The sequence below is a fragment of the Urocampus carinirostris genome, chromosome 9 (genome assembly GCF_059441175.1).
Source record: "Urocampus carinirostris isolate Australia breed hairy pipefish chromosome 9, RoL_Ucar_1.0, whole genome shotgun sequence".
NCBI lineage: Eukaryota > Metazoa > Chordata > Actinopteri > Syngnathiformes > Syngnathidae > Urocampus > Urocampus carinirostris.
This window is the reverse complement of record NC_142357.1, coordinates 1,225,478-1,241,103: the sequence shown is the minus strand read 5'-3', so window position 1 is coordinate 1,241,103 and position 15,626 is coordinate 1,225,478. Positions and strand designations below refer to the sequence as shown.

At 40.7% G+C, this 15,626-nt stretch overlaps 1 protein-coding gene across 3 annotated transcripts in view; it reads left to right on the top strand.

The window, feature by feature from the left end:
- LOC148359071 (protocadherin-10-like) overlaps positions 1-14,918 on the top strand; it is a 46,266-nt gene extending 31,348 nt beyond the window's left edge. The window contains exons 4-5 of one of the 3 annotated variants that reach the window (XM_088344111.1): positions 660-791; positions 12,539-14,918. In XM_088344111.1, coding sequence (XP_088200237.1) covers positions 660-791; positions 12,539-12,555 — 149 coding nt within the window. In that variant the 3' untranslated portion in view covers positions 12,556-14,918. Of the gene's footprint in view, positions 1-659; positions 818-12,538 lie in introns of those variants that run through there. The other 2 variants (XM_088344110.1, XM_088344112.1) reach the window with 2 other exon arrangements.
- The last annotated feature ends 708 nt before the right edge of the window (positions 14,919-15,626 follow it).

Here is a 15,626-nt window from a genome sequence, read left to right as displayed (position 1 = left end):
GTTTTGTTTTTTGGGGTACCTGTAATAGCAAGATAGCGGACAGTCATCTCAGCTCCCTATAGTGGAATGTTTTTAATCAGCGTTTTTTTTTTTGTGGAAAACCCGATTTTGCCCAAACTCAACCAGACGCTAGCTCTGGCAGCCCCCAAGTAAATTGAGTTTGAGGCCTCTGTTGTAGACCTCATCACATTAGGTGTTTATTTTGGATTTGCCTTTGTTAATTTTACAATTTAAGCGTGTATCTAAACATTTTTTTGCTGTGTTATAACGCACATATTAAGCATTTAAGACTTTCTTTATAGGTTTGCCTAACACCGTTACACCCTCGCTTGCCTAGAAGGTTTTCACGTTTTGTAGTCATCTATTAAAACACAAGTTGAACCTCATTATTTGATTAACTGTCAAGTGCATCTCGCATGCCACTTTTTTTTTTAAAATGAACGAGTGGGCGTAGTCTCTGAATCCTTCAACTTTATTGTGTGGGAGGCCAATCATGGAGAAATAGAAAGCCGTAATGTGAAAAATTAAAGAGACAGATGTGTCATAGCACTTTGTGGGAAAACAACTGGCTTTAATAGGAGTATTTCCTTGTTTAACACTCTTTGTAACCCAAGGGCCTGTTTTATTTCTCATCCTTTGTAATTCTGCACTTACCACAGGTGCTGATCAGTTCTCGAACTGCACCGAGGAGTGCAAGGCTCTGGGCCACTCGGATCGCTGTTGGATGCCTAGTTTCACGACCACTGACGGCCGGCAGGCCCCACACTACAGCGGTAACCTTCATGTGCCGGGTATGGACTCAGTCCCAGACACAGAGGTATTTCAAACCTTATGTGGAACAAATGGTTGATAGGTCTTCTCCGCATTTGGAAAAGAGACACCAATACAAATACCGCCACCCTCACATTCTTCTTTTATACCATAACGGTTAGGTTTTGTTAGGTGCAGACAAAACAAAACAAAGACCAAACAGAAATGGAGATGCAGATGAAAATAGTAACAAGCAAACTCAAGTGGCCGCAAACAGAAACAAAAACAAACCTGGCATAGCAGTGGAAAACACAATGAACAAGTGAGTGCAAGCAACTTACAAAATGTCTCATCTCATTAGCCATACCGCTTATCCTCATTAGGGTCGCGGGGGGGCTGGAGCCCATACCAGCCATCTCCAGGCAGTGGGCAGGGGACACCCTGAACTGGTTGCCAGCCAATCGCAGGGCACACGGGGACAGACAACTCACTCGCTCGCTCATTCACACCTAGGGACAATTTAGACCGGCCAATCCACCTGAAATGCATGTTTTTGGAACGTGGGAGGAAACCGGAGTGCCCGGAGGAAACCCACGCAAGCACGGGGAGAACATACAAACTCCGCACAGGAAGTCTGGAGCTGGATTTGAACCCACGACAGGTTCCCATGACATGAACTGTGCCGCACAAGCGCTAACCACTGCGCCGCCGTGCTGCCCTTACAAAATGTACAAACCGGAAAGAGGAAACAAGAACAAAATCAGCTGTAGCAATGAAAGTGGAAATGCAAATGAGTGAAGTGACAAACAAGTTGTCACAAAAAAAAAACATGTCCAAACAACACCTAAACTGACATGATACAAACCAGAAAAAAGGCCAAAGCGGAAATGGAGATGCACAAAGTCACAAACACAAATGGGCATGACTAACAAAATGTCCCAACCAGAAACAGGAAATAAAAAACACTTTAGATGGAGCAATGATAGTGGAAATGCAAATGAGCAGAGAAACAAACAAGTGGCCACTAAATTACTGAAAAAAAGGCCTAACAAGAACCCAGAAACAAAAACAAACCTGACGTAAGGGTTGAAAATGCAATGAAGAAAGTAGCAAACAAAAACTAGTGGGCACAAACTAACAGTGTCCAACAGTGGAACCAAATACAAATTTGATATAGCAACAACAGTGAAAATCAATCTACCAAACAACTTGTGCTGTCCATAATGTCATTATAAAGGGTCAGGATAATTACAGCTCTGTGGTGATTAACACATCTGTACCTAGTTTCCGACTTGGTTGGCGCCCTCTGGTGGAAGGTGGCATACCAGATCCTAACAATAATTATAACTGCCACATCAGGGCACTCTTTGCCAAACTCCAAATCAACTGATGACACAGCGTTCTCTTGTTCTTATGTGTCAGGATTGCTTATTGTTTACTCTCTGATCTGGCTGCCAATTAGGGGAAATGAGAACTATTTAAACAGAATTTTGCTCCTGAATTAATAGGTAAAATGTCTCCTGGGAAAGTATTTACCTAAGTCTTGACTTTCACCATAATGATGTCATCCTCCCTCACCTTTCCATCCATCTTACTATTCTGTAGTGGTGTCAAACATGCGGTGCGGTGGCCTGATCAGGCCCATCAACGGATTCAATCCGGGCCGCATGACAAGAAACTCTAGGAAAAAATGGGCAACAATGACGTGCAGTGACATACTAACAAGTAGATGCTAACAATTCATGCTAACAGCTACATACTAACAACTTAATGCAAACAGTTTTCCGTTTACTTCTCCTGAAAGAAAGAAACAACTTCTATAAGACTGCAGTCCCATTTCTCCAGCGCCAAGGCCCAACTCGAACAATTGCCGCGGGAATTGTAAATGTTTTATTATTTGCTGATACAAATACAAACATGAAATTTGGAAAATGGCTGGAGATGAGCACCGCATTTGTAAGTTACCCTAAGAAAAAATAATTAAGTATAGCAGTAAACAATTTTGAAAGGCACTGCAAAGACAAGCGTAATGACTAAAAAGGCACGGCATGAGCACAGCATTTTTACGAAAAGAGCCAATGTGTCTCACAGGCATTGCTACTCATTCACCTCTCAAAAGTAGATCACAGAAGCCTTTATGCAAATGTGTGTGTTGGTGGACGAGTGTGTGTTTGCCGTGGTTAAGAGGGAACCACAGGAGTGGGTTGGGGGGTCAAAAGAGAGTGGAGGAAGTTATAAAATGATAACAGAAGAATTAATCCAGGCATGTCAAACTCAGTTTGGCTTGGAGGCCGGATCTAAACTTTATGTTCATAGGTGGGCCGGATCGGTGAAAATATGTCAATGCCAATTATTTTGCTTTGTTTGCCCACATTTACAGCCTACCCTACAAATCATAAACATAGATGAGGGATATTTTTTAAGCACAACAGATTTATTCACAAATAATGGAAACAAATGTTTGCATGTTTTAGATTTAAAATGTAAACAATTTGTTGAGGCAGCACGGCGGCGCAGTGGTTAGCGCGTGTGCGGCACAGTTCTGAGGTCGTGGGAACCTCCTGCGTGAGTTCAAATCCAGCTACGGGTCTTACTGTGCGGAGTTTGTATGTTCTCCCCGTGCTTGCATGAGTTTCCTCCGGGCACTCCGGTTTTCTCCCACATTCCAAAGACATGTATTTCAGGTGAATTGGCCGGTCCAAATTGTCCCTAGGTGTGACTAAGCGAGTGAGTTGTCTGTCCCCGTGTGCCCTGCGATTGGCTGGCGACCAGTTCAGGGTGTCCCCTGCCCACTGCCCGATGATTGCTGGGATGGGCTCCAGCACCCCTGCGACCCTACTGAGGATAAGCGGTGCAGCTAATGAGATGAGACAATTTGTTGATTTTAACAGTATAGTTAACGCAGCTTTACATCTGAACCAACTCACAGCAAACGTAAACAGTCGGGGCTATGAATAAAACTATGCTTGAATCAATTGCCATACTGGTTTGAAACAAAAGTTAAAATAAGTGTTTCAGCAGTGAACAGGCAATGACATAAGATCAAACTACTAGGTTGGGCTTACTAAAGCTGGGACAACTTCCCATTATTGCCTTTAACATCAAATCAGACTGGGCGTCAGCTCTTTCACCTTAACTGCCCTCGAGTGTCAGGAAGGAGCATTTGTTTTTTACTATTTGAAAAAAATCATAACCTTTGATAGAAATTAGCTAGTAACTTAGACAAGCGTTGTACATCATATCACTGATAGACAGACACTTTTGTCCTGGGAATTGAGAGGCTGGGCCTACATTTTGGTTAAACATAGAAAGCGCTAGCGCAATTGTCGCAGGTTCGACTCCTGGCTCCTCTGAGTTCAATGTCGAAGTATTCTTGGCCTGGACATTAAACCCAGGGATTGTACACTTTTTTCATGGCCAATTTAGATTACTTTTAAGGACAATTTTTCCAGTACATTCAAGGAAAAATATCAAGCGGCAATCAAAAGAACGTGTTTTTTTTGTCCATGGCTATGATATACGATCGTTTTGTGTCAGTGGACTGCTCTAAACTGAAATAAATTCGGCCCTTCTGCTTCAACAATTCATGCGCAGCTTGGCTATCACACTTCTTAACCAAAAAGGAAAGGGCTCTATAGCTGTTGTTTAATAATGGAGTTCAATACGGAAGACAAAAAAAGGAATGTTCTATATGTATAAAAAGCAGAAAAATGAGCCAAATTTCGACTCATTTTAATGATAGTGATAGCTTTGAAGCAGAGTGCATTCAGTCGTTCAATCTTAGTGACTGATAATCTTTTGCTTTTTGTTTTACTTTTTTTAATGTATATGTTTTTCAAAAGATCAATGTCTAAGTTGGTTAAAGTAGAATTTTAAAAAGTTAATTATTTGCATTTTATCAGAGTGAATATTTTTATTTATATTTTATTGTTTTGTATTTTTAGGGATTGTGTGTTGTTCTTCGACTCTGATTCTGTTGTGTAAAAATCCAAAAGAACATTGTATTTTACTAATATTTTTTAGATTTGTGAATATTTTAATTTATATTTCATGTATTTTTCTGGGAGGCTGTGCAAAACATGAAAGGCTCCTTTTTCAACTTGGCATAACTGAGCCACATTCTTTGGTTTGTGTCCTAAATAAATTGGCTGTGCCATTCTCACCAAAGAAACCCCTGCCCCTCGCGACACACACACACTGTCTATTTCGTAGTTGCACACTTATTATTCATAAACCAAGAATATGAGACATTCTATTGCTTCTGTGTGAATGGGGAGTCTGTGAGAATCAGGTCATTATTCCCTTCCTTTTGTTTTCTTTCCTTCAATTTACAAACTAAACCACCCCTACAACTTCTTACTCAATATTACCATAAATCAGTGGTTCTCATATAGCCCCTGGTAGGGCGTGAGGCTCCATTGACCTTGGGAACCTTTTTTATTCAACTTTTCTAAAATCACATGCAACTGCACTGACAGTAAAGTAAAGGGAAGTGTTTTTTGTATATATATATATATATATATATATATATATATATATAAATTTATATCTCATCTCATCTCATTAGCCGTACCGCTTATCCTCGTTAGGGTCGCGGGGGGGCTGGAGCCCATCCCAGCCATCTCCGGGCACACAGGGACAGACAACTCGCTCGCTCATTCACACCTAGGGACAATTTGGATCGGCCAATCCACCTGAAATGCGGGAGGAAATCGGAGTGCCCGGAGGAAACCCACACAAGCACGGGGAGAACATACAAACTCCACACAGTAAGTCCGGCAGCTGGATTTGAACCCACACATGAGGTTCCCAAGACCTTAGAACTGTGCCGCACACGCGCTAACCACTGCGCCGCCGTGCTGCCCCATGTATATATAAATATATATATATAAATATATATATATATATATATATGTATGTAACGGGTGTAATAATAACTTTTCTTTTGTTGAAATTCCTGCTGAAATATGTTGTATAGATTTTGTGCCCTGCAATGATGAGTCCAACAGTGCCACCTGCTGGTATGGGGTAAGGTTTGGTAAGGCACGATCCTTTGGTGCTCGGCAAAAAGTTCATTTTAAACATTAGAACCACAGCTGTCAAATCTCTCAACATGCACAGTAATGTGATTGATGTTGTCAAGCTGTCTAGATTTGTTTTCGTTTATTTTCTGTCGCTATTTATGTTAGTTTTGCCGGACGTTGCATGTTGTGCTAAAATGCTAATTCCGCTTATAGTGTTGAAAGCCAGCAGAGGAGCTAACCACGTGTTATGTGTGACTCATTCATTTGCAGGTAAATTATACCCGTTTTTATACTCGTTATTGTTATTATTTATATTTTCTCATACATATTAAAAGGATGATGTTGGTTAAAATTCAGTTTAAAGAAAATATGTTGAATTCATTGTAAACGTTAAAAAAACACTATACGATCTCTTGTTAAAAGAATCTTGTTAAAATGAATGTAAAAATGTATTGTGATGGTTGATATTCTAAAATGTATTTTATGTAAACTGAAAAGAAAGCTATTTGATATGTTTGGGAGCAGTCTACAGCGCACTGCTAACGTGTTGAAAGCCAGCAGAGGAGCTTGTGTGTGACTCATTCATTTGCAGCAACTTTAATAAAAACCTCATCATCTCATCCAGTCCAGCGTGAATGTGGATCTTTGGTGGGACGGGTACACAGCGGTTACACATATATATATATATATATATATATATATATATATATATATATATATATATATATATACTTGTTATTTTTATTATTTCTATTTTCTCATACATATAAAACGGACGATGTTGGTTAAAATTCAGTTTAAAGAAAAATATGTTGAATTCATTGTAAACGTTAAAAAAACACAATACGATCTCTTGTTAAAAGTATCTTGTTAAAATGGATGTAAAAATGTATTGTGATGGTTGATATTCTAAAATGTATTTTATGTAAACTGAAAAGAAAGCTATTTGATATGTTTTGGGGGCATATATATATATATATATATAACTAGTCACCAGCTGATTGACTACAGCGTGGCATCAATACCCCTAGAGTCTCCCGAGAGGGGGGGAGGATGAGAGACTCAAGAGGACAGATTCACTGGTAACGACTACGGCAAGGACAAAGACGACGAGACGGCTTACCCAAACCACACTGACTGGGGACATGTTTGAGGCAAAGTGCCACTGCGGGAAAATCTGTAAAAACGCAAAGGGACTTAAGATACACCAATCCAAGACCATCTGTGGGAAAGGGGTAAATCGGATGCAGCACATAGTGGAGACACTCAGTGAGACGCAGGAGGATTCCAGTCAGGAAGCACCCCACAGTACAGGAGACCTCTCGGCATCTGCGATACTCCTCGACCATAGGGTCCCCCCTCACACTACCCCAGGCGCCCAACCCCCTAATGAGGGAGTGAATTGGCCTCCAGCAAACAACAACCTTGCATGGAACCAACTTGACCAGGACCTTGATAGAGTCCTAGAGGCCACTTTGGCAGGATCAGCAGAAAGGAAAATCAACAGCATGGCTGCTTGTGCTTACTCCATGGCCAAGGAGCGTTTTGATACAGAGGAGAAGAAAGGCAGCAATATAGCACCTGCAAAACAGTCCAACAGAAGGGAAAAACAGATCAAGAGGTTGAGAAGGGAAATCAAGGCTCTCAACTCGCAGTACAAACATGCCAGTCCCAGTGAGAAGGAGGGCATAAAAGACTTGACCACTGGACTTCGAGGACAATTGTGCAGACTAAGAAGGGCAGAGAGGTCTCGTAGACTGAGAAAGGAAAATGAGGTCAAACGTGCTCAGTTCATTAAGAACCCGTACAAGTTCACCCAAACCTTGTTGGGGGAAGCAAGATCCGGGAGACTGACCAGCCCTAAAGAAATGGTAGAAAGTTCCCTTAAAGAAAGTCACAGCGACACCTTTCGAAGCCAAGCCTTGGACATCCACCCAAGGATTGGAAGCAACAAAACCCCGGAAGAGAAGCTCAACACTAAGGAGCCATCATGGAGAGAGTTCCAGGACGTTGTGAAAAAAGCCCGGTCATCATCTGCCCAAGGACCCAGCGGTATACCTTACAAAGTGTACAAGAGATGTCCATTACTTCTACAGAGGCTGTGGAAGCTACTGCGGAGAATTTGGATGAAGGGCATAATCCCAACATCCTGGAAGAGAGCGGATGGGTGCTTTGTGCCCAAGGAAAAGGACTCATCTGACATAAGCCAATTCCGAACCATTTCTCTACTAAGTGTTGAATGTAAGATATTTTTCTCAGTCCTGGCACGGAGGCTGACATTGTACTTGGTCAAGAACAAATATATCGACACATCAATCCAGAAAGTTGGCATCCCAGGGTCCTCTGGATGTCTGGAGCACACAAGCATCATCAGCCAGTTGATCCGCAAGGCCAAGGAAAGTAAAGGTGACTTAACAGTCGTCTGGCTAGACTTGGCCAATGCATATGGGTCAATTCCCCATGATCTCATCAACACTGCGATGGAGCATTACCATATCCCACAGCACATAAGGGGAATGATCACTTCCTACTTCAGTGGATTCAAGTTTCGGTTCCAAACCACCAGTTTACCACCCAGTGGCAAGACTTGGAGAAGGGGATCATCACGGGGTGCACCATCTCCCCCATCCCGTTTGTTAAGGGCATGAATCTACTCATCACTGCCGCGGTGAAGGAGACCAGAGGGCCAATGATGAGGTCTGGCATATGCAAACCTCCGTTAAAATGCTTTATGGACGACCTCACTATTACAACAGTGACCCATGTGCAAGCAAGATGGATCCTGAAGGCACTTGACGAGGTAGCAATCTGGGCTCGGATGAGATACAAGTCTAGAAAGTCAAGAAGCATGGTGATCAGGAGCGGGAAGGTCATAAGCAGGTTTCAACTTCGAATCCAATTATTTATATATATATATATATATATATATATATATATATATATATATATATATATATATACATATTAATTCCCTACACAAAATAATATCTAAAAAGTCTTTCAATAACAAATGTATACATACCTGTAATCAGCTAACGGCTGCACTCAAAGGAACAGTGTTTATTATTCAGTGCCTCCCAGGGGTAAAAATGTAAAATAATAATTATCAAAAGTACATGAGCTATCATATAGAGGTACCATATTTTCAAATACACAAATAAATTTCTATTTATTTGACATAACATGAGCCTCACCTAGAGTAAGATGATATAATTGTCTGCCATCTTGCTGCTACGGGTACCCGAAAACCAAAAACTGGGTAAAAAAAAAAAATACAAGAAATCTTCCTTCATAGTCACTTTGAGTCTCCGTAATTGTCATTCTTAATTGTAATTATTTGCACTTGTTTCTGTTTGCACGGCATAATACTGCAACATCTAGTGCTCAAATATTACACACTGTCGCTTTACCTTTCTCATCAAGGAAAGGAATCGGTTCCAACGACACTTAAACATCGCTACCCGAAAAGAGTACTTGTAGAAGTGCAGAGAGATAGTATAGAAGACGGCAGAGGCGAAACGCGTGGCTTGGCAACTCCACCTCCAAAAGATTGCGGGGACCAAAGATTCAAAGCAAGCTTGGGCGGTTGTAACATCTCAGTCTCGACCACCTTCAGAAGTGACTAGGAAGACAATCAAGTACAACAACCGCGAGTACGCCTCAGACAAGGCCAAGGCGAAGGACTTTGTCATGGAATACGCGAGGGTGAGTGGGCGTAAAAGTTATAAGTAGAGTAGGAGGACCGTATGAGGGCTTTAAAGGGATGCTCGTGGACTACAAGGTTCCCCTCAACAATCGCTCGAGAGCTCATTCACACTTGATGAACTCAGCCGTGCTCTTCACCAACTCTAACCAGGAAAAGCTGCAGGACCAGACGCCCCTTCAAAAATGCTTATTAATGCTTATTATTATTTTTCAGACCCGCGAAGCTCTGAACTCGCGAACGTGGAACCGCGAAGTAGCGAAGTCCCACTGTATCTATCTATCTATCTTATAGACTTATAGATCGATAGATAGATACAGGGGCTGTATGGTATTGAAGGCACTGGAGAAGTCCGAAAATGTAATCCTCACAGCCCCCTCACAGATAGATAGATAGATAGATAGATAGATAGATAGATAGATAGATAGATAGATAGATAGATAGATAGATAGATAGATAGATAGATAGATAGATAGATAGATAGATAGATAGATAGATAGATAGATAGATAGATAGATAGATAGATAGATAGATAGATAGATAGATAGATAGATAGATAGATAGATAGATAGATAGATACTTTATTCATCCCCGCAGGGAAATTCACATTTCCAGCAGCATCCCTGAGCTGAGAACAATACAATAATAAAGCAAAGAGAATACAATATACAAATACCCAATGTGACGTGCAATGCCCACGGTAGCGTGTTATATAGAATATCTAAATAGTGCTACACAGAATACATATTGCAATAAAATTCGGTAATATGCAATGTAGGGGGGTGTGGTTTAATGTGGGCTTCTACTCTGCCGGGTAGAGTTAAAGAGCCTCATGACATGAGGAAGAAAAGATCTCTTCAGTCTGTCCGTACTACAAGACAGTGACAGCAGTCTGTCGCTGAAACTGCTCTTCTGTCTGGAGGTAATGCTGTGAAGTGGATGCCATGGATTGACCGCAGCTTTTCCAGTGCCCGTCTCTCAACTACTTTTGTCAGGCTGTCCAGCTCTGTGCCCACAGCAGAGCTCGCTTTCCTCGCCAGTTTATTGAGACGAGAGGCATCCTTCTTCTTGACGCTGCCTCCCCAACACGCTGCCGCATAGAAGAGGGCGCTCGCCACAACTGTCTCATAGAATATTTTCAGGAGCTTTTTGCAGATTTTGAAGGAGGCCAGCCTTCTTAGGAAGTAAAGTCGGCTTTGGCCTTTCCTACATAGACCTTCTGTATTGGCAGTCCAGTCCAATTTTTTTTTCCAGCTGAACACCCAGGTATTTGTAGGTCTGGACAAATTCTACACATTCTCCTTTGACAGTTACAGGAACCGGGTGAGTTCTAGTTCTCCTGAAGTCCACCACCATCTCCCTGGTCTTGGTGGTGTTCAGGTGCAGGTGGTTTGCGTCGCTCCATTGGACAAAGTCCTGAATGAATTTCCTGTACTCCTCCTCCTGCCCATTTCTGATACATCCCACGATAGCAGAGTCATCTGCAAACTTTTGCACATGGCAGGACTCAGAGTTGTACTTAAAGTCCGATGTATACAGAGTGAATAGGAACGGAGAGAGCACGGTCCCCTTCGGAGATCCTGTGCTGCTAACCACAGTGTCCTGTTTCACATACTACAAGGTGTGAGCTAACTCCCATCTCTGTCAGTTTCCTACTCAGTAGCAGGGGCTGTATGGTATTGAAGGCACTGGAGAAGTCCAAAAATGTAATCCTCACAGCCCCCTTAGCCCTATCCAGGTGAGAGAGGGATCGGTGTAACATGTATATTATAGCATTCTCGACTCCCACCTTCTCCTGGTAAGCACATTGCAGAGGGTCAATGGCGTGACGAGCTTGTAGCCTCAGGTGGTGCAGCAGCAACCGCTCCATGGTTTTCATCACATGTGATGTCAGGGCGACCGGCCTGAAGTCGTTGAGTTCCTCAGGTCTTGATTTCTTTGGGACTGGGATGATGCAGGATGTTTTCCACAGCTGAGGGACCCTCCCCTGTTCACATTTATTCATGAAATTATGAAGAAATGTATGTTGCAACAGAGCGCAAAGCCATATCAATTAGACCGTCACTTAAAGCCATTACATACTTTTTGACTGTTGACTTTTTTCACTGAAAATGGGCCAAACAAGGGAATAGATTTGGTATGGACGGAGGTGACATGGTATTAATATCAAGCAATTCTTATCTGTTCTTCACCAATAGTATGTGATCCCTTAAAAAAAAAAAGAAAACAGGTAGATCAACGCCTTGTTCAAGTAGAAGAACAGAAAAGATGAAATCACGTTCTATGCTGAAGCTCACACAAGACAAATGTATTGGTGGTGCCTTTTCCATATTTAATTAAAGACTTACACTACTGTTCGGAAGTTTGGGGTGGCTTGAAAATGTTCTTATTTTTGAAGTAAGATCATTTTTTTCAATGATGATACGTTAAACTAATCAGAAATATACCACATGCATCGTTTTTGTGGTAAATGAATATTTTAGCTGCAAACGTCCCTTTTTCAAAGCAGGCCCATTTGCAGTAGCCATTACTCAAGTGTTTAATAGAAACATTCTAATAGAACATTATGTTCGCTAATTGTGATACAAGGGTAATGGGTGATTGGAAAAACCTTGAACAAGTATGTCATGATTGTTTTCTGTTGTTGGTGTCAATGAATTTGTTTGGACCAAAACAAAACTTTGGCCTGGACGGATCTATTGACACTAACAAAGATGTTATATAATGAAATTGTGAATATGCTTGATTTTCGAGAAGGGTTGTTCAAACCTCACATTGTGTTTGCTGTTAAAAACGTCATATTGAAATATAATATTGTGAATGTGCTTAATTGCTGTTGAGATTGTCATGATTGTTTTCTGTTATTAGTGTCAATAAATTTGTTCAAAAAAAAAAAAAAAAAAAAAAATGTTAGCACAGCTTAAAACAGTTTATCTGGTCAAGGAAGATATAAAACTGACCTTCCTCTGAGATAGTCGAGCATGGGGCATGACAGAAAATAATTGAGAAACACTGGCTTAAGTTACCCACTAACAAGAATTTCCGTTTTTTTTTTTTCCAGAGAGGAAAGACATTTAGTCGTTCCTTTTGTATCGGCATTCCGGAGACTGCATGAATTTGCATGATAATCCCTCCCATCCCAACAGAGAAAACTCGTCTCTCCAAGAAACACATACGTATACACACACGTGAACATAAAAAGAGCGTGGTGAAGTAAATGGCCCTTTCATTTCATCTGTGTTCTGCAATTCATTGAGGACTGAATAAGTGCAGGCATGTAGACGGACGTCCTTCCTGGAAAGACCTTAGCAGTACTGAGGAACTGGAAATAAACAAAGAATGGATTGATGGATTCAGCAAAGAGATGACATTTGAACTTTGATATATTTTTGTTGAGCCTGTTTACAGTCAAGTCAAGTCAAGTCAAATTTATTTATATAGCCCTTAATCACAAAAATGTCTCAAAAGACTGCACAGGATTACAGTTACAAAATTACACAATTACCTGATCTTAAACCAGCACTCATGTGTGTCTCCAAGGACATTTTAAACAGGCGCGAGAAGGGCAGGCCCCATTAAGCCCTTTCTGAAATCTGAAACACCAACTGTACAGGATATTCCTTGTGCATTTCACAATTTTGGCTTTTATATCGTTTTTTGTGTCGTTTTTTCAATCAGTTCATATTTAAAGTATTATGGGGCTAAAAATTTATTTTTGGAGGTTGTGGGGGACCATAGTGAGGGTGGTATTTTTTTTCCACCAGGTGGCTCAGCAAGGACCCAGTAGAGAACATGTGATTTAGAAAATGTAAGTATATTTCACAGGCACATGGTGGGCTTGGATTGTGTTCTTGAAGCATATAGTAGTTTCTGTCTTGTGTGAGAAGTGTTCACTGTACTCAACTTAAAAAAATAGAAAACTGCTAACATATTTGTAAATCTGTATTTACATGTTATGGAATCACGTTATCCATGGGCTCCAAATTCAGCATTGAATTATTTTGTCTACAAAGTGCTCCTGCAGACATTTGCTACATTTTAGAGACAGAAGCAAGTAAATAAATGGCCTTAGCAAATGTAAAAAAAATTGCCATGTTTCATAACTTGTTTATATTTTTTAGCTATGGTCAGCTAAAAGCTTTCTACACAATGCAGTTGGATCCATTAAACGCACTTCACTTCTTACAATGCATACCCAAACACAAGAACACCAATAATTCAATAATAAACCAGATTATAAGGCGCACCCACCACATTTTAAGAGGAAAACCGATTTTGTACTTACACAAGCCGTGACTGTATATAAGCCGCATGCGCCCACATTAAAAAGATGTAACACAAACACAAAATTAAACCAAACCTGACTAAGTCCCACCATTGAAACTGAATGTCCTTCATAAAAGTACACAGTACAAAAATCACAGCCGGCAAAATGAACGGAAAATGATACCGGTACTTAATGTTTGATGCAGACCTGCAGAGTCTGGGTCCCGTTGAAAGTAATTCAAGGAAAAAAGTGTATATTTCCAAAGGTAAAGGTGGGAAGAATATATATCCACTATTGTCTGCCGCGTCCACAAACACTCACCTTTACCGGTCCCCATTTCCCATCAGCTCGTGTTTTTTTCGCCCCTTCTTTTTTATTCGCACGTGGTAAACACAGCAGAATAAGTTTCTGAAATAAAGACATTACAAAAATATACAGTTTCAAATACATATTGTACATGGTTACACATATTTACAAATAAAGACGGCACACCGAGAGTTTTCAAAGCTTTAATAATAATAACTTTCATCCCAAACGGTGCCTGTGACAGGTGGCAACACGCTCGCAACACAGTAAACAGGTCTGTTAAAAAAACATACCGTACTTGTAAAAATCACGGTAAACCGTCCTTATCTTCCTCCTTAGAACTGAAGCCATCGAAAAGCAACTTTGTCATATAGACGTCGTCCCACGCTCCCTTATTCCAAAACACGCTAGCAACACGCTCGCAACACTAAACAGGTCTGGTAAAAAAAATATACCGTACTTGTAAAAATCACGGTAAACCGTCCTCATCTTCCTCCTTAGAACCGAAGCCGTCAAAGTCGTCTTCCTCAGTGTCGGAAAGAAACTTCGTCATATAGACGTCGCCCCACGCTCCCTTATTCCAAAACACGCTGGCAACACGCTCGCTCCTTCTTTATCGGACTGCTCGATTGCTTTTAGCTTGAAAGCTGCGTCATGTGCCTTTCTTTTTTCATTTTGCATGATGAGGGTATGTTTACGCTAATTTGATTTACTGTTTGCGCAAGCCAAGAAGTTGCAGTCTTCCTCGGCGCATATATTCCACCGGTCTAAATCTTACCTTATGTACTCGAGCGCCGCTGGCGGCCGTTAGAAAAATTACATAAATTGGCCGATTCACTGAATAAGCCGCAGGGTTGAACGTTTTGAAAAAAAGTAACGGCTTATATTCCTGAATTTACAGTATATATATATATATATATATATATATATATATATATATATATATATATATATATATATATATATATATATATATATATAATATATATATCAACTCATTAGCTGTACCGCTTATCCTTATTAGGGTCGCGGGGGGCTGGAGCCCACTCCCGAGTGGTCGTAGCACCGAGCGCTTAATGTCTGGATGATCGCATATCCAGCAAAAAAAACTGCGATCGTATTGTTTTGCACTTGTTGTTTTTGCACATTACAAGTGTCACTATATTGCGATTGCACTAACGTTTAATTTACCATCAAAGTATCAGACGTTTTTTTGCGTGTTGACTAAATGGAGGAAAAGTAAAATGTTATGCCTTGCTGTTGTTCAAAGATGTTAAAGATGGGTCACGAAAATGCTTTACCTCAGAGAAAATAATAAAACGGCTGTTTATTTATTTTGGGAGTGAATGGAGTTTTGGAAAGCTTGTTTGTTATCTATTACTAAAGTTTGACTATTTGATATTTTCTAACTTGTTTTAATAAGCATTGCCATCATTCATATTGTGCGGAAGTGGGCAATATACGGTCCGTGGGACACATTCGGCCCGTCAGGCTTTTCATTCTGCCCGCTAAACAAAAATGTTAAAAATATAATGATAATATTTCTAAAATGGTAAAAAAAAAAAGTACTACTAAT